General features: G+C 41.6%; 1 protein-coding gene across 3 annotated transcripts in view; it reads left to right on the forward strand.

The window, feature by feature from the left end:
* The window catches only part of map4k2 (mitogen-activated protein kinase kinase kinase kinase 2), a 34331-nt gene extending 15551 nt beyond the window's left edge, over positions 1-18780 (forward strand). Inside the window, exons 12-32 of one of the 3 annotated variants that reach the window (XM_079184939.1) lie at positions 812-928; positions 1069-1147; positions 4531-4589; positions 4690-4742; positions 7028-7066; positions 7494-7527; positions 10012-10168; positions 10605-10780; positions 10961-11002; positions 11427-11511; positions 11691-11770; positions 12611-12671; positions 12766-12889; positions 13003-13067; positions 13158-13261; positions 13983-14160; positions 14241-14309; positions 14390-14476; positions 14553-14623; positions 14720-14775; positions 15923-18780. In XM_079184939.1, the coding sequence (XP_079041065.1) occupies positions 812-928; positions 1069-1147; positions 4531-4589; positions 4690-4742; positions 7028-7066; positions 7494-7527; positions 10012-10168; positions 10605-10780; positions 10961-11002; positions 11427-11511; positions 11691-11770; positions 12611-12671; positions 12766-12889; positions 13003-13067; positions 13158-13261; positions 13983-14160; positions 14241-14309; positions 14390-14476; positions 14553-14623; positions 14720-14775; positions 15923-16010 (1824 nt within the window). In that variant the 3' untranslated portion in view covers positions 16011-18780. The remainder of the gene's footprint in view (positions 1-811; positions 929-1068; positions 1148-4530; positions 4590-4689; positions 4743-7027; positions 7067-7493; positions 7528-10011; positions 10169-10604; positions 10781-10960; positions 11003-11426; positions 11512-11690; positions 11771-12610; positions 12672-12765; positions 12890-13002; positions 13068-13157; positions 13262-13982; positions 14161-14240; positions 14310-14389; positions 14477-14552; positions 14624-14719; positions 14776-15922) is intronic. The other 2 variants (XM_079184940.1, XM_079184941.1) reach the window with 2 other exon arrangements.
* The last annotated feature ends 866 nt before the right edge of the window (positions 18781-19646 follow it).

A 19646-nucleotide genomic window follows, 5' to 3' on the forward strand; every position in this document is an offset into this window, starting at 1 on the left:
GCTCAGACGTCGCCATGTTGATAGGCAATTATAACGCTCCCAATCTTGTATTATGCATATTTTGCATGACTTTACAGACAAGAAAAATATGTTAAAAAAAGCTTTTAAAAATGTTTCCTTTGAAGACACTTCAAAGCAACTTGCTTTGTGTCTGGATTTCCTCCCATAATTACATTTATGTTCAATACATGTATGCAATATGGCCCAGCAAGATTCTTTGTCAATAGCTTTGTTATTTCTTCATTATAAACAGCCTTTATTTTTATCTGGGCCTTTCTCCAATACAACCTCAGTTTAGACTTTTTTTTTTCTAGAGATGGGATTCAAATACAGTTCATTCATTCAAACTAACGTTAAGTACAAACAGCAGATGACAATTTAACACAGGCAGTCAAATGTATTGAATTTAACAGTAACAGATAGAAGCTCTGTGTCTTATCCTTAAACTACAGTCTGTCTGATCAATGATCACGTCAGTGTTTTGTGAAGGCATACGGTTGCCTGGGGTTACAGCTGATGGCATTCTTGTTCATCTTTTCAGTAACTTGGTTTTACTACTGTTGGTTGCACAAAACAAGACGTCAGCTTGGACTCTGGGAAACTGTGATGGGCACTTTTCCCTTTTTCTCTGACGTTCGGTAGACAAAACAATGACTCAAGTAATCATAAAAGAGGTCTGGAACCAGCCTAACAATGTCCTTCCAAAGACTGAAATTCTGACGATTAGGAGGCCAGTCAGTGTGGATCTGACATCTTCGTGCATGATATTTTGTAACTGTTAAAGGTCATGATCTGTAACTTCTTCCTCCAGCATCCGTTCGTGACACAGCTCCTGACCCGCAACCTGGTCATTGAGCTGCTGGACATGGCCAACAACCCTGAGCTTCACACAGGCCACACGCTCAGCATGGACGACAACGAGCTGGAGGTCAGTACTGCGAGGAGGGGGAACGGACTATAAAGCAGTGTAACTATACCGTGACTCCTGAACTGAATGTCTGAACAACAAACAAGCTGCAGGATGGAGAAAGTCCCATTCAGCGTGTCATCTAATTGATCTGTTGACAGGTTGGGGAAGTGGCTCCTGACAAGATTCAGTCAGCAGGGAAACACCTGCCTGTAGAGAGGACCCTGTCTGAAGAACAATGTAAGGACACACACACACACACACACACTTTAAAGGAACACTCTGACATTTTGAGTTGTTTAGTTAGTGTAAATGAGACGAAAAAAAGTTCCACCAAGTGGTTCTACACTTAACCACACTATACTTTGTATTCAGAGCTGATATGTTAGCATGCTAACATACTAAACTATAATGGTACATTATACCTGCTGAACATCAAGCATGCTAGCCTTATCATGTTAGCTTGTTGGTGTTAGCATGTAACTCAAAGCATCGCTGTGCCAGCTACAACCTTACAGAGCCGCTAGCATGGCTTAAGACTCCCCCTGCTTCCAGTCTTTATGCTAAGCTAAGCTAATAACTTTGGGATTCCAACTGTGTAGTTAACACACAGTCATAAAGCTGGAAACCATCTTAGGAAAGAAACTGAATACGCATATTTCCCAAAGTGCTGAACTACTCATCTCAAACTACTTCATATGCATGTACAGCATAATGTTTTGTTTTTATGATTTTATTATAATTCTCTTAATGTCCACAACACCCACAAGAGAACACCAACACTATCCCTGTAAGCACCGTGACATCTAAATGACAAACATTATATATTATGGGCAGCCAGTCTTCACAGAGCTCCGCATCTTTGTTTGTGAATATATAATCCATATATATCTTAAATATTGCACAGTAATACTTTGTTTCTGACTCACTGTATGCACGCATGTCTAAATATACTGTGTCGGTTGTACTTGCTGAAGAGTGGCTTCATTGTCCACCATGACCCCCAGTATTCAGTGCTGTAATCTCCATAATATGAATGAGGACAAAAGCCTCTCAGTCAGCATGCTGACGGCTGCCCTGGTCCTGTAAACCAACCATACATGTGGGACGAAGGCTGCGTCAGAGGATGGCACTGAGAACATGCCTTTGGTGTGTGACAGACAGTGGTACTTCTATGCACTGGCTGCAGTGACTTCATACTGCTGCTGCTGCCCATAGTCTTCTTGTGGCGTAAGGGCTTCTGGTGCGACAGTCTGGCTTCACACTCTGCCCAGTACCAAATCATAGATCAACCTGACCTCAACTTCCCCTATACACAGTGTGCTATTCATAGATAATCAAGCCACAAGCACATTGAAACTGTGCACCTCAGTTTGACCAATATCACACTGCTAGTGATGTTACTACTGCTAATGCTAGCCTGGCTACCAGATAGGTGAACTGGCTGTTTGTGTTTAGACACTTAACCTTTGAGAGGTTTGGTTTACTTTGTTAAATGACAAAATGATTTTTTCGAGGAACATGTTTCCCAAAATAAGGTATTGAAACCATTGCCGCGGTAATGATGCGTCACTGGCTGTATTTGCATTAGTTTAAAGACTTAAGAGTCTACAGCCATGCTAGCGGCTGTGTGTGGTTGTACCTAACGCTGGCATGGTGTCATGATGACATGTTAGTTTTTAGCCTCAGCTGCACTTTGTGTGGGAATGTTTTTAGTTTAGCAGGTATTGGGTCATCAACCAAACTTTTGGGCAAATTAAAATGTTGGCGTCACCAAGGTTGTTAAAATTCAGCCTGAGGGGAACATGAATGGACCAAATGTCTTGGCAATCCATCCAACAGTTGATGAGACATTTCCCTCAAAACCACCAATGTCAACCTGCAGTTTGAGTGTGACGAGGGTGATCACCAAAGTCAGTAGGTTTCATCCTCTGGGAACCATAATTGTCTTCATACCAAATGTTGTGCCAATACATTGAGCAGATGTTAAGATATTTTCAAAGAGAACTTTGAATTGCTGGTGACGCTAGAGGAGAATTCAGAGGATCACCAAAGTCATTAAGCTTCATCCTCTGGGTAACATGAATATCTGTACCAAAGTACATAGAAATCCATCGAAAAGCTGTTGAGATATTTCTCTCTGGACCAAAGTGGTGGACCGACCAACAGACAAAGACACAGCCATGCTGCATAGGCAACAAGACACACAAAATAGCAGTGCAACAACAAGGCATCACCATGGTGCGAATAACATAAAGCACCAGTGAAGAGGTTGGGGAGGCTGCTGGCAGCTCGGCTGTGTTGCTGTGTCATACAGCACAGAGCTTTCGAATCAGCCCCCCCCCCCCACCCCCCCAACTACGTTACCAAGCAGCAACAATGGATCTTTGACCAAAAAAGGACACATTATGTTCACCGGGATGGAATTTGTTGATCTTCACACTGTAGTGACACCACTGATTGCTAGGAAGGTGGAAAAGAATTAAAAACATTCAAAATAAATAGTGTTTTTGTTTGTTCACGACAAACACTCTCCATTCCTTTAGTGGGTAGTGTATTTTTGACATACATGTTGAATAAATCAAGGCATTTTGCAATCGGTTCTAAACCGCAAAGAAAATAACTTGAAGAACTTCTGGTATCGAGTTCTAAACTTTAAAATGATGATAGAAGTTTCATCTATTAATGCAGGCATTCAGAAACATACACCATGGGAAATAACTGAGCCGAGACGAGACAGCTACTTCCTCTTTCTGGTTCACTAGTTCCCCCATCAGAATACATGTGCTAAATCAGACTGCCCATTAGAATGTCATATTTTGTGCATGCATTCTGGTGACATTTAATAAATGGTCAGGTGGTCTCTAACAATGATGGATTCCCAGTCTTGACTGCCCATGACAAATTAGATCGAAATCTGTTCAGTAGCTTCTGAAGATTGTGGAGATTGTGTAATCTGTTTAATCAAGAAGAAATCTGTACAAAACGACCACAAATACACAAAATTACTTCTAAGGGCCTTTTGCATGTCTTTGCCCCGGGGTCCATTGTCTCATAATCCACCCATGCAACCAAACCCTGATGAACTCACTGGAAAATATTTTATTGTATTTTTCAATTTCAATATTTTTAAGTTAGATGGCATATCAGGCAAGATGTGCTATTTATCTAGCTTTTAGTTAGTTTAAGTAGATACTGTATGTTATGAGCTGTTAAATGTGAATAGTACCATGGACATTAAAGAAAGTGGGGGAAAGTGAGGGGCAAAACCCCTCAGTGCACTGAATCCAATTTAAACTGTTGCATTCAAAATGTCACTGTCCCGCTCTGATGCTGTGCTTGGCTGTTGTATTGGGTCAGGGCTGTAGAAGCCAGTCTGCCTCAGTGCTAGCTCATTATTGACATGATAGGAGCATGTGTGGTTGCAGAGTGCATTCTGTGTGAAGCTCCAAACTTAAGGCTAATCGATGCACTTGAAAGTGAGTGCTCATCCAAAGTGCATGAAAAGGCCTGGATTGTGTGGGAACACATTGCCCTGCTCTTTATTGTCCTAAACTGATTTAAAAATGTTTCTGTGAATACTGCTCAACACTCGCTTCATTCTCATCACGTTTTCTTTGCAGTCGACCAAGTGAAGTTTGGGCCTCAGCTGAGGAAAGTCACTGAGCCTTATCCTGATTTGGTGAGGCTCTTTTCCTGCAAGGTATTTTTATGACAGAGATGTATACTGATGATATACATTAATATGACCATGGACTCTGTGTGTCCATCCCCCCCTTCAGCAGGGCTCCTATGATGATGACTGGAGTCTGTCTGGAGACGAAGACAACTCACCGTAAGCCTTCTCTGTTTTCTTCTTCACAACTCTACTTTCATTCTGTTCTGGAAATGTTTGCTTTTAAGCTGTCGAGATGTCACAGCTGTAAAGGATGCCTTCTTCGAAGCTATCAGTAATTCATCCCAGGACAACATTGGAAAAACTACCCAAATTCCCCTCCTTTGTCAACGATACACTCTGATCATGTTTTTCAAGTGGCCAGTAATTCCCCCGAATCCAAAGACTTCCTCCCAGCTTTAGAACTGTGTTCATTTTTAAATGACATCCCAACAGTGAACGGAGCATGGATGTTTTAAAGGGGAACGCCACTGATTTTACAACCTCGTGTTGGGAAATACTACTGCTTATATGAAAAAAGTAGTATAAGTGTCTCCAGAGGGAGCTGTGTGACGTATGATAAAAGTCCTCAAGTGATGTCACACGAGTCAGCGTCCGTTGGGTCTGAAGTAAACAAGTTTGAAAAGTAAATAAACGTGGAGGTGTGGAGTTAGAAAGAAGTGATCTTCTGTAGCTGCTCATCTCTGCTTTGTTCGCAAGCATAATACTTTAATACCTGACCAACCTGGCTTCAAGTTGCATTGTGGGTAATGTCGGAGCTAGTTTTTGACGGAAGGAGGAAGAACGAATGAGAGGAAAGGGGCAATATCGATTTCAAAAGAATAGTTTGCACAAAAACCCTATAACTGTATAAAGTGCTCACCTTCCGAGGATCTCTGTGGTCCCAGAAACCGGTTTCTATCGAAACGGCTTTACGGAGAGCAAAACAATAAAAACATATCAGTGCATACCGACTTTGACGCGAGTCCGAAGGAAAGAGCAAAAGAGGTTATACAACGTTCGAAAAACTTTCCATTCATTGAAAATCCAAACACAACTATTTTCGCTATTTGCTGCTATTGCTAAGTAAAGACTTTCCTGTAAAGGAGTTTGTTGTGCGCATAATCCGAAAAGTCTTTGTACTCTTTTAAGAGAACTGGATGTGTGTTTCATTAGGGACCCCATTCACTTCAGTTAAAATGTCACATTAGTTGCCTACGTCCAAAAAGTTCTTTAGGCTTCCGTGTTTTACCAGTAAAAGTCATCAATTCTCTTTAAGACTTTTTAAAACCTTGATCACAACCTGTGTGTGTGTGTGTGTGTGTGTGTGTGTGTGTGTGTGTGTGTGTGTGTGTGTGTGTGTGTGTGTGTGTGTGTGTGTGTGTGTGTGTGTGTGTGTGTGTGTGTGTGTGTGTGTGTGTGTGTGTGTGTGTGTGTGTGTGGGGTGTAAAATCTCTTCCTTGGACAAAGGGTGTCGTGTGGCCGCGACTTCAAAATTGCCAAATTGATTTTGGGGGATTTGGTAGCACTGACGTGCACTATAGCAAGATCAGAGTGTATCTTTCATGACAGAATATGGGATAGAATAGCGTAGTCTTATGGGCTGATGTAATACGTTTTGTTATTGAAAGCAGCAGGAGTAGCAATGGTAGAATTTATAATATTAGATATTTAGCAATACTATTATTGGTAATATTTGTAGTATTCTATCAGTTATATTAACATTGTACTCACCAAAGTAGTCTCTGAGATCTGGGAACGCTTGTTTGTTGTAAACAAAGCAACAATTTATCAATATAATCCAAACCACCGATGCCGTTCAGGGCTACGTTCTGTAGTGACCGAAAGTACGACACTTAAATCAACCATGTTTCCCCTCGTCACTGTTGTAGTGACATCCTGAATCACTAGGTTAGGGAAAATAGCTCAGCTAAATAAAAATATAGAAATGAAGATTTAATGAATGAGATATCTACATGTATTATTTGAGGTGGTCATGAAATGTGTGTAATGCAATTCCTTATTGTTTTTGGGGACTTTCCATCTTTGCTTCCATTGCACACATTTTTTGGAAAGATTTCCTTTAAAATATAACACCTTTAGTCATGTTCTAAGAAATGTGTCAGGGAATAGATCCATTAGTGGAACCCTTAACCCGCTGATAAGTCATTTTATAACCAGTAAATCACTTATGTTCAAAATGCTCCACCTAGGACTCCTAAACATAGTACTTCTAAAATGTTGTAAACTTAGCAATTGCCTAGGTGAGTACATTGCTATCATTACTGATGGAAATTATTGTGAAAACTAAGAAGAATAAAATCTGAGTTGTAATAAAGTGGAATTATCCTTTAGTTTGGCACAGAACATCAGCAGTCCTAACATCCTCGGACTAGTAGTGGACCCCCTTTGTTGTGGGCCATTCAGGCCCGTAGTCAGATAAACACCAGGTCTTCCTGTTGCAGGAGCCTGTTGGAATGTGTGGAGCAAGCTCTGCAGCTGAGGTAGGCAACGTCCATCAACTCCAGCCTCTCCTAACAGCAGTGCTCCACTCCCCCTATCCCACATGAATTCACCTCAAATCTACTTGTTGTTGTGATCGTTTTTTGTTTTTTTTAATAAAAGCTAATGACAAACCTCTTTGACATAATCGGTGGGTTTGTGTTCCCGCTCCACTAATCCCATCATCAAAAGTCCTGAACTGGATGTGGAAGTGATTCAACACAAACCCACTGCTCCTCTGCTTTTTGTCTGTTTTTTTGTTGTTGTGTTTTTTTGGCGTTTCGTCAAGATATGTGTCTGTGCTAATGTTACCCCACCCTCAGCATCTTCAACATCTGCATTTGTTGTCCAGTTTGTCGCCATGACGCTTGATTTGGAATTTTATTTTTTGGTGCCTGATCAGGACATTGCTCTTCCTTTGTCTTTCAGGAGTTTAACCATTAGAAGGGCGCCATCTACTGATGTGAGTGGTAACTACACAACCATAAACTGAAGCTGTGGTCCAATTGCATACTACATACTGGTTCTATCCATAGGTTTGTGTATGTTTACACCTTTAAAAAAACACAAATTATGAATTACTGCACCAGCGAGAAGACTTGACAGAACAGATAAAATGTATTTTAGCTATAAACAGAACACTTAACATATAGGAAACTCTTTGTGGCCTTTTAACTTTAAAATCTTTCTTCCCTGCTTCAAACGTTGAGTGAATTCAGTGAATTCTAATGACAGATTAAACATATGAATACTGCTACAAACGGTTCAGTCACAATCAATATAAAACCACTAGGGTCTGTATGACAAATTGTTTCTCATGCACAAGGATACGTGACCTGTAACAAAGGACGCTGAGAGAAGCCAAACAGATGTGTGGTATGTCAGGGTGCCCAAATCAAGTGTTAAAATTAGTTTAGCACTGAAAACAAAGCTGCATTTCAAACTTAAAGAAACAAGCTGACCATTTAGTTACTGGTTGGGTTCAATCTGGACAGACTATTTTCATTTTACACCGGTATAATCTTCTCCTAAAACACCAGAAAAACTACTTGGTGTGGCATTACATTGCTGTGTTGGTCATTTTGTTGGAACCCCATCAAGGCACTTCTAGGAGACCGGCTGTGGCTCTGTGGATTCCTCACATCTGGGTCATCTCAGCAGACTGTGGTAACCAGTTACAGACTGGGAACAACCACAGCACTCAACACTCATTGTGTTTCTGTTTCTTCACATTTTGGAAAAGTCTAAAACATCAGCTCATTGCTGCAAGTTGCACCAACGGCCAGTTTAGATGGCCAGTTTAGTGTGCTGAAGACATAGTTTAGTACCAAAGTGTTAACACTCTATTCATTAATTTACCAAATTACCACAGTTGCACCCTGTGCCCAACTTAGCTAGCTAGTTAGCTAGCTGACTAGCTAGCTGACTAGCTAGCTATGCACGGCTAGCTAAAAAGACCTCGCGAGGGATTTACTGTCTTGTTTCTCTCGTCCGTCACTGTCAACCCACCTACTTTGTGCATAATTCCCACTTCTACTAAAGCGAAAAAAACGTACTATTACTTCATGTCAGTGGCGGGCCGTCAGGGCCTGCAAAGCCTTCTCTGCTGGCCTAAACAGAATCACAAAGTTATAGCTATTTTATAATTTAATATTTTTTCTTAAATACATTTAATTTTTTCTTATATGTATTATAATTGATACAAATATTTTTCCCATGATCTTATTTTCTCATTGCACAGCTACTGTGCTCCTCAGTTGCTCTGCTTCCAGTGCAGCTTGTTTTAAGTAGAGCTTTTATCCAATCAGATTTCACCTCTGTGTCTCTAGGTAGAAGAGAGGCCCCAGGCCTGCAGACTCACCAGTGAATCCATGTGCAGGTTAAGTGAATGGGGACGATATTGTTGATTGACATAGTCTTCAACCAATCAGATCTTTGGTTTGAGATTCTTAGACAGGCCTACAGGGCCTGCAGGCCTACAGCTACGTCAGCATTACTGCAGCTCAGAGTCCAGGTGCAGCTCTGCCACAAGATGCATAGTGTGCTGTGATTGGTCAGTGGGCAAGCACGTGACTAAAGTGAAATTTATGCTTGCTAGCAGAACTTAGGCCAAATCCCAATGTCCCCCCTTACGGACTCACGGACTTTGAGGCGCGCTCCCGCGAAGTCCGTGAGGGTTTAGGGCTGTCCCGTTGTCAAATCATCGAGTGTTTGAGGGCTCTCTCGCAGACATTTTGAGCCCTTAATGAACCCTTTCCGCAAGTCAGCATGGTATGCTGACTTAGCCTAAGGGAATTACCCACAAATCATTGCAATGTGATGTTAAACACAGGGTAACCAGTGGATGCACGGAGACATAAACATTTTACACAGAAACATTAAGGGTTAAAGATGGAACAAAAAATAAAATCAGAGAATATTTATTTATTTATTCATCAAATATTAGACTGAGACGTTTGCTGGAAAGGTCATTTTGATTTGATAACTAACATGATTTAAAACGCTGACTGTGTTAAATTGGTTCACTTCAATGAATTATTTACAAGGACTTCATCTATTTGCTGGGGAAACGTACTAAATCATGAATTAGTACACAGGTCAGCTGAACATGAGTTTCCAATAATAAATTAATAATTAACTTCATAGTGTTGAGTGACAGACCAACTGATATATTGACGATGACATCACTACAGCTACGCCATTTTAATGAACAAAGAGCATATTGTTGACGCAGTAAGTTTCATTAAGAAACCTTTCCTAGGAGTGAGATAGGATCAATGTAAAAAGTTGAGTTGGATCTGCTACTACAGCCACACCTGTCAACATTACAACATGGTTTACACTTTTTAGGATTAGTTTGTAGTATGCAATTGGCTCACATGGTTAGACAACATCTTGACCCCATTAGCCCTTCAGAGTGATTCATGTCTTTGCTGGTGTCTTTCAGGGAGGTAGGAAGAGTGGTTTATTCAGTCCGTCCACAGCATCGCTGCCAGCCTTCAGCTCCTTAGCTCCCAACACAGAGGACAGTGACCTGACGCTGAGACCCAGCTGCACACTGGGCCCCGACGCTGCCGTCGCTGCTGACCCCACCTCCACAACAGGTACAACACGTCACTAGACACGCCATCAGAGCTCATGCTGGATCTCCTGCATGTTGGCTTTTCAGTTATTAAGACAAACTGCTCAGTGGTTAGCTGGAGGCTATCTATCTAAGGATGTGTGTGACCTGGAGCACCAAGACCCACATACAGGCGAGTGTGACGTCTTAACATCGAAGACTTTTATTTAAATAAATGAGGTAACGGTAAATAATGGTAATGAAGCCAATGGCCCACTGTCTGTGGCGACCATTCGGGTAAATATCACAAGCGTTGCACAGAAGGGAAGTGTGATCTAAAAACACACTGGCAATTACAGCTTATCGCCAAAAGAACAAAAGTCCTGGCTGATACCTTAAAAATATTGCTTACAGATACCCAGCTCTAAAACTTGGACTAACAAAAATCCCTTCCCCTCCTCTCTCCTGTGTTTGAAAAGTGTTGGCCAGGTGCTCGGCCACACAGGACATCAGACAGCGCTGCAGCAACCCATGCCTGCCGGGGGGGGACGCTGCAGCGGCAGAGAAGAGGAAGGTTGCCAACGTTTGCTCTCTGAAAAGAGAGACGCCACTTTCACCCGAATGGAGCACGCTGAGGAAAAAGACCGAGGATGCTGTGAGTTGAACATCTGTCTCTCATACCAGTGTTGTGTGATTTGCTAACATAATAACTTTCTAATGTCTGTCTAATGGTGGCGAATCATGCAACCACACTAGATGTTGATTTGGAATGCATCCGATGTACAGTTTTTATCATCCCCTATGTTTTGTTATGTGTAACCTTTGACATTTCTAGAGGGCTGATTGTCATGGACTTCCTCCTACCCCTCAAGTCCATGTAAGTGTGACATCTAACAGCATGTGACCTACGATAAAAGCTGACCAATGGCAACGCCCTGACGACTAACGAGATAAGCTTCCTCACATGGCATGATTCAAACTGCACTAGGAACTTGTTTTTATGTAAATCCAGCTGATGTTTTTATCGCTGCACTATTCCATCAAATATTTCCGGGTGTCTCTTGCTGACGCATTTCCACGTGTATTTGGTATCTTTGGAAGCCTCAGCGCTCAGTTGATGCTGCTGGTGTTTGGAGTCGCCAATGTGTAACGTAGCCGAGTGCAACTTTCAACACATTACATCATATTATTGTAATAATCATACGTGCCGCTTTTGTTAGAATGGATGTCATTTCAAAATGTAAGGGTCACTTTAACCACGTCAGACCAATGGTGATTCTGTTGCTGTGCTGGTTCTGTAGATGGGAGCCTGTTTCTCCAAGGTCTTCAACGGTTGTCCTCTTCAAATCCACTGTGCCGTCACATGGGTTTTACCCAAGACGAGAGGTAGGACAATAATGTTTCATAACAGCCATCGTCTCTCGTAATAATGAAGTCAGCTTTGCTAGATACGTCATCAACTGTGCAAGAAACAATATCAATGCTCCACATTTATATTGTGGGCTCTTTGTGTTGTGATGCAGGAAACAATATTTTCCCTTTTAACAAACACTTTCCCCTCTTAGATCAGTACCTGCTTCTTGGGGCAGAGGAGGGCATCTACACACTGAACCTTAATGAACTTCATGAAGACACACTAGAGAAGGTAACAAAAAGGGCGGATCCGTGTATTTACCATTCTTTCTGCTGGGGCGAGTTATCAGAATTCTCTTACACTGTACGTGCTGTGTGGACTTGTCATTGTGTCCCTCGGGGAGTCCTATTGGAGGGACTGTGGAAATATCGGGTCCTTTCTATCAGCCATCTAGTCCAGAGTGTAGATACCAGACCCAAACCGGACCCGTCTTGACCCGGTTTCACAGCAATATTTAGAAATGATGTTCAGGTCTGGGTCTGGTTCGGCCTACCTGACATGGTGCTTCACTTTCTTTTTAGTGAAATTATAGTGTGTTGGGCGACTTCTTGTTCAGTGCTGGGGTTGGTTATTTACATTATTGTTGATGTGGTTCTGTTGGCTTCCAGTGCACACTGGGTTGGTTTGCAGCCGAGTATGAGGTCAGAATGCCAACACAGTCTGAGGCTTCAGTTCTCTGTCAGAAAATGGTGGTTTGTTAGCGAGCTGATGCCTCAAGTTACATCATTTATCGTTGGATAATAAATCATATTGTGATAAAATCCTGAATCCAGATGTCGTGATACACAATTAAGTTGTCTAAATTGACAACTACAAGCACATACTAACTAACTCTGCACTTAAGTAAATTAAATTAAATGAGAAAATACACAATACTTTTCATTTGTCATGAATGTAATTCACACAAGAGTATAATAAACCATGTGTTTCATACACACTATTTAGTGACTGAATTACCAGAAACAACACTATCTCGCTATATATGTGGTTATGGAGATATGAAATGACCTATATTGTGATTGAAGGTATTCAAAGGGATTGCTCTGTGTTGTCTTGTCTTTCCTCCCACAGCTGCTCCCTCAGCGATGCACATGGCTGTATGTTATGAACAACGTGCTGATGTCCGTATCAGGTAACAAATCTCTAAAAATGACACATGGTTTTGTCTGAGAGAGAGCGGCGTGCTGTCTGTTATCTGCTGCTCACAGAAAGTATCCGTCCCACAGGGAAGTCCTCCCAGCTTTACTCCCACAGTCTGGCCGCTCTGTTTGAACAGAGAGGACACCTGCAGAAGAAACACGTCAGTCTGTCGCTCAGCACCAGCCGCTTCACTGAGAGGATCAGCTCCAGGTGGGACAGGGCATTAGTGGTACAGCTGTAGTTGTAACACTGTCATTCTTGATACTTCCACTAGGTGGCATCAAAGTAAGATGTTTTTACTCAACTGCATATTCTCTCTCAAGCCACAGAAAGTTTGCCATGTCTGTGAAGATCCCCGACACTAAAGGCTGCAGGAGAAGTAGTGTAGGTAGGTGAAGCAGACTTCACTCTGCATGCTCTGTGTGTTTATCCAGCGATGACAACAACAGACTCCCAACCTTTCTACTCTCTCTTTCAGCACGAAACCCGTACACAGACAGCACATTTCTCTGCGGGGCGGTTCCATCTGGCCTGGTTCTTCTTCTGTGGTATGAGCCTCTGCAGAAGTTCATGCACCTAAAGGTTTGTACAGGCACCTTAAGTGAAATATATTGCTTTATGTATTTCTGTTACAGGGCTGCAACCTGCACTGGTCTTATTGTAAATATCAGCTCGGCAATATTTCTGTGTTTTTAAAGGGGCAATCTGTAAGATGTGACCAAAATTTTAGTTTCAAACATTCAAGAAGTGAACATGATCAACAGGCTGTGAAGAGCTTACAGTGTTGACGTTATGTCAAAGACGTCTATGTATTGTGTTGCAGAGGTATCTACTGAAATGAGCACGCTAACCAGCTTGCCTCGACTCGTCCTGTCCAGGCAGCAACCTCCGGTTCTGTCGAGTGAAGCCAATGCAGAAGTGTCTTAAAACTTGAATTCTCTCTACTGACCAGCAGGGGGCGACTCCTTGATTGCAAAAAGAAGTCTGATTGTATAGAAGTCTATGAGAAAATGACTCTACTTCTCTCTTGATTTATTACCTCAGTAAACATTGTAAACATGAGTTTATGGTCTCAATCTCTAGTTTCAAGTCTTCTTCAATACAGCATGATGTTCATTTAGTAAATGATGGTCCATTTAGAAGTTTGTGCGAATTGCTTCAGACATAATTCCTGGTAAAGCATTGACAATGTGTCCCGTAGTGTCACACTTACCTGGTGTAATCAAAACCCGAAATCGATCCCATTCTTAGTACCATGTAAACTGACTCCTCCTCTTTGTGTTGCCATGTGTTTGCTCTGCAGCACATCCCGATGAGGCTGCCGGACTCTCTGCCCATATTTGAGCTGCTGGTGTTGGTGTCGGACGAGTTCCCTCAGCTGTGCGTCGGGGTGAGAGACTTTAGCAACGGGAAGCTGCCAATCAGCCAACAGCTCCAGTTTGATATTATAGAGCTGAACAGCACGCATATCTCAGCACCAGGTAGGATGGACTGTTTCTTCCTCTGGCCATTTCTAGAGCCCAGCTTTAAGCTTCGACTCAACTCTCTTGTTGGTCTGCAGATAGCGGCGCACTCGGGGCAGTGCAGGTGACCCAAATGGACAGAGACACTGTTCTCATCGCATTAGAACGTAAGTAATCTCAACACATGTTCCAAATACTCAAGCCATCTTTCATGCCGACTGCTAATATATCGCATCTCGATGGACAGAAACTGTGAAGATAGTGAACCTGCGAGGGCTTCCATCCAAAGAGCTGGCCGCTGAGATGGTCTTCAACTTCCAGATCGAAACTCTAGGTAGAAACAATCATGTGATAAACACAGTGAGTGATGCTTCCCGCTGACAGTTGAGTGACGTGACGTGTTCTTTCAGTCTGCTTGCAGGATAGCGTGCTGGCTTTCTGGAAGCACGGCCTCAAAGGGATGAGTTTTCATTCGAATGAGGTGATTAGCTTCAAGATTTGCGTCGTGCCGGGTCTGAGCTGACGTGTGTTTATCAAATGTTCAACGCTTCTATAAAAATGTCCTCTTTATCTGCAGGTGACACAAGAAATTACAGATGAGAGTCGAGCATTCCGAGTCTTGGGAACAAACAGGTACATTTTCTAACAAAACACTTTGGTTCTTCACTGATGAAACAATACTAGTAGTGCTGGTTCTAGATCAAAATAAGCTCAAATTTAAAGCTGGGGTAGGCAGGTCAGTTTTGGCATCATTGGGCAAAAGAATCCATAACAATGTCTAGTTATTCATGTGATCTGAAAGAAACCTTCTTCACCTCCTCTTGGCTCTGTTCACAGGTTTAGAAAATCTAGCTCGTTGGCCAATCACAGGTAATTTAAGAGAGAGGGCATTCTTATTGGCTGCTACAAATGCAGACGCGTTCACAATCTTGCTGCAAAATCTTTTCCAGAAAACTGCCTCCCCTGGGGTACCACTTGAATTACTATGCTGAAAGCTTATTATGGAACTTTTTGCCCAATGACGCCAAGGAGACAAAACTGCCTACCCCAGCTTTAATGAAGATATCAATGGGATTTGTTCAAAATCCTTCTATTTTCCTTCAGCTGAGAATGAACTTCTAGTTTATCAGATCTCCCCAGGTACCATCTGAAAAGACTTGGTTATTTTCATGGACATAGTAATGTTCATGTGGTAGTTTATTGACAAGAGTATTTAACAAACTGGAATGTCCTTGAAAACAACCAATAGATAAAAGAGGCTACCCTGTGATGGTAGCAGAATGAAAAGAAGTAGTAGTTTGGTACTTAGTAGTAGTATTATTGATAATAGTAGTAGTTGTAATGTTAGTAGTCTTGATAATAGTAGTACTGATGGTAATCGTATTAAAAGTGATGGCAGTGTTTGCAGAATTAATATTATTAATAGTAGTAGTGGTGGTTCTTGTGAACGCAAAGTCTCAGCAATGCCTCCAAACACAAATGTCTAACAGGATAAAGTCATGACATTTTGGACAGACAGGCATGTAAACTGCAACTTGACTGGCAGAAGTTTAAGGCCCCTTGGTGGTAATTCTTGTTCATTATTAAGAGAAGGAATGTGTTCTTTCCTCTTTTAAAAGTATCATTGTGAGATTTATTATTTACCTATGTATTTATAGTGCCCTCAAATCCCAGATTTAGGTACTGTGTGCTAGCATAAACTGAAGCTTTGGGCCAGCTCTGCGTTTCTTTGGTTGTTTGATCGTGCCCCCCTCCCCTTTTCATTCTTGACTTTGTACAGGGACATCATCCTCCAGAGCACACCGACAGACGAGCCCTCAGCACTCAGCAACCTGTACATCCTGACCGGACATGAAAGCAGTTACTGAGAGAGAAAAACACGGGTCAACTTCTTCAGCACTCACACTGAAGAGAAATGCAGATCAGTTCTATAACCCAGTGGTGGAAAACCAAGCCACAGCAGACAGCAGCACTGACTTCCCGTCCCGTCCAGACTCAAACTGTAAGCGGTCTGGCAACACGTGTACAAGAGAGAGTTTCTAACTCTTACGTCTGCTGATTAAAGCTGCAAAAGCCAAGACTTTCATGTCAAAACAAATGTTCTCTTCCCATCTTAAATCCCAGAGAGACTGCTGCAGGGAGCACAGTTCCATTCCTGATAATTGAGATCTACTGCTGTCAGACTGTAGAAAAACGTGGACGTGATATCTGTGACAGCACTCGTATGTTTCTGAACTGTTGTTTTGAAGCTTTTATTTGTTTACTGCTTGCTGCCGTCTTTGTCAGTGACTGGAACCAGGATATTTAGTCAAATGGGAGGAACCGAATGCGATAGGCTGAGACTGTCCATCAATCACATGAATCAACCTTAACATCCCCTTAAAGTAATAACATTTCTCAAAAAAGCCACAAAGATGCACTGTAAAGGAAGTGAAAGCATTTATTTTTTCCATTGGTTGAACTGCAGCTTCACCACTCTGCCAATTTTCTGGGTATAGATGCACACTGGTCTCTCCACACAGTAATGCTGCGCTCATGTCAAAGTTACTGTAATTCATGCTTTCGCTTCCAGTCAACATCCAAGTCACAACAATAACCGTGAAAGTCAGATTATTCAGAAAGCTCTGAATTTATCTAACTTGGCGCTCAGTGAAACAGAAGCCAAAGTTTGGGGCTAGTTGTCTAATGACGTGAATGCTCCAAAGTTGTAAACATGGAAATCTTTCACACTTCTACCATCCATCCCATATGACCTGACGCGGCATATATGTCAACGAGCTACGGAAGATGATTAGGGCCACATGAAAAAAGTTCATTTGAGTTTAAAGTGGGAATCCTGACCCTTCTATATAGTGAGTTTGCCATTTTGTACCGCTGTTCCCAGTGTATAGTGAGAATTACTATACCCCATACAGTGGACTAAATGTATCCCACAATGCATCATGAAACGTAGTGGTCACTAACCAGGCACTACAAACCATTATGCATTGTCTGCGATGAAGGAAAAATGTTGAGAGGAAAGAGCAGCACGACAGACAAACCCATTAGTTGTGACACAACACAAACATCCACAAAGTATTTATTAAATACACTTATTGCCCTCGTATTCATTAACATCTTCAGCGCACAACGCTTTACTCCTTCCATTCTTACCTTTCACAATAAAAGCCCTAGAAATATACGCAGCATCACTAGTTACCAGGGGGAACTTAAATTCACTCAGAGCATTTTGCTAAGAGGCAACTCAATAAAAAAGATAAGAATATTTTTTATTTCTCACAAAAATGTATTTATTACGGACGGCCGACGACCAGCCGACGTTTATCTGGCACGGTTCAATTGTGCGATAGCAGGGACATATTTTACAGCACAGAGAAAATGACCCAAGTACACAATATCTCAAGAATGGCTGTATGAACTCATTCGATTAGCGAGGTCAAAGGTCAAGGTAAATGTGACCTGCCGTCCCATTCTTGTGGTATCACTGGAACGCCTTGAGGGGGGATTTCTTCAAATTTGGCACTAACGTCCACTTGGACTCAAAGAGGAACTGATTATAATTGGAGGTCAGAAGTCACTGTGTCCTCTTAAAACACGTTTTCGGCCATAACTCAAGAATGCATGTGCTAATTATAAGAATTTCACACAAATGTCTAATAGGATAAAAATAATGAAGTGAAGACATTTTGTAAACTGACATGGCTGTAAACTGCAACTTGTTTGGTGGAGAGGGGGTCATTGTAGTGAATCAGTGGGTGATTTTGTAAACCGTTTGATCTCCGAAAAAAACGTTCTAAATAATTTTGACAAACTCTTTCAAGTCAGAACTCCATTACATTTTTCACATGTGGCTCTAATCCTCTTCCGTACCAAGCCAAAGCAGCACTAAGAGATTTTAGTTGAGGATTCTCCATCACTGCCTTGTTTGCTTTGTTTATTAAAGGAATACGTGAGGTTCAGGTTCATTGTGAATCGTCAGTACACTACCCATTAATCTAAAAGTATAAAATAAATTTAAAAAGAGGACTCCATACTGCGCCTAATGAAAGAACATGTCCGTGATATTTAGATTATCAGCGTGAATATTACAAAGTGTGTATAACCCCTCAAATGTATACTTACCCGAGACCACGTCATTCTGAAAATCACACTTAAATGTATTTTGATGATCGTGAATGTGCCGCCATGTTGAGAGACGCTGAGAAGTCCTGTTCTATTTGTGAACATGAAGGGTTCTTTCGTTGCCGTCAGTTACCCATTGGTGCCAAACAACTGTGTCCCTCCTCCATTTGCTTTATTAATTCAACTTAAACATAGGCTCAACGTACATTTGATTACATGAGGTGCCATAGAAGCTGAATGCAATTAAAGTGTACTTCTACTAGTTTGACTAAAATTTAAATTCCACTACATTAGTTTTGTGTGTAATGATATTTGTTATTTATGGAAAGGGAACTGTACAAGTAACACTCACCTTTCCCTGAGACATACTTGAAAGACATAATATGCATATGGCTATTTGTTTTTTTTAAGACGTTTTTATTGTTATTGTGTATACATTTTAAGTATATAACGATACATTATGCCTTTACGGTATAAAAGGGTTGTAATATGCACAATAAAGATTTTAATATCCTGTCAAGCTGAAGTATATGTTTCATTGTCGTTACAAAGATTCACTTGTAGCCTCAACAGAGGTTTAGTCAACTGTCAGAATACAGTCACGCTCAAAACTTTATTTTCCATTACCGAACAGGAAAAAAACAACTCTTGATGTTTTATTTTATCTGGGAGCTTTTGGAAATTGTAAGCCCGAAGGGGTTTTAATTACACGTCAGAATATCTTTATTACAAGCCTTTGTAAATGTAATATTTACTCTACGATATGTTTTGCTGTCAAGTACGTAAGAGATATCTCAAGTCAGGCCATAAACACAAGTAAAAAATCAATTGTACTTTCAGAAAATACTTTTGTTCTTTGCTGCAAGGACCTGTGAACTTTTCTAGGCCCAAAGCTATATTGAGAAAAGATTAAATGAACTTTACTTGAGGCTTGCTTTCATTGACCAAATGGTAAGCCACTGCCTCCACCTAAGGTTCAGGTTGCAGCCTTCAGCGAGAATCAGCAGCCGCCCCCACCTGCACATTCTGGTAGCAACTAGAACCTCCACCTGAAGCCTCTGCCAGCAACCTGCAGAGAATAAAGTTTGTTTTAATCGTGAATGGACTTGAAAAGATGATCTGATATCATCATGGAGGAACTGTCCTCTTGCCATGAGAAGACCTAAGTTGGAGGAGCAGAGGGACACACTGAGTCTGGTAAAGAGAAGCTTCTAGAGAACAAACAGATCAGTGTGCAACAGTCTGCTGGGCTGATGGATTAAAGCTGCCTTTATGTTTAAATGTTCTCCATCTTCTCACAGGTTTCATGTTGCATGAAGGAAGAGCACACCGCGATCAACATGAACCTCCATCATCTGGAAAACGAGACGCTGACGCTGAAC

The sequence above is a fragment of the Pholis gunnellus genome (genome assembly GCF_910591455.1).
Source record: "Pholis gunnellus genome assembly, chromosome: 23".
In the NCBI taxonomy this organism is placed as follows: Eukaryota; Metazoa; Chordata; class Actinopteri; order Perciformes; family Pholidae; genus Pholis; species Pholis gunnellus.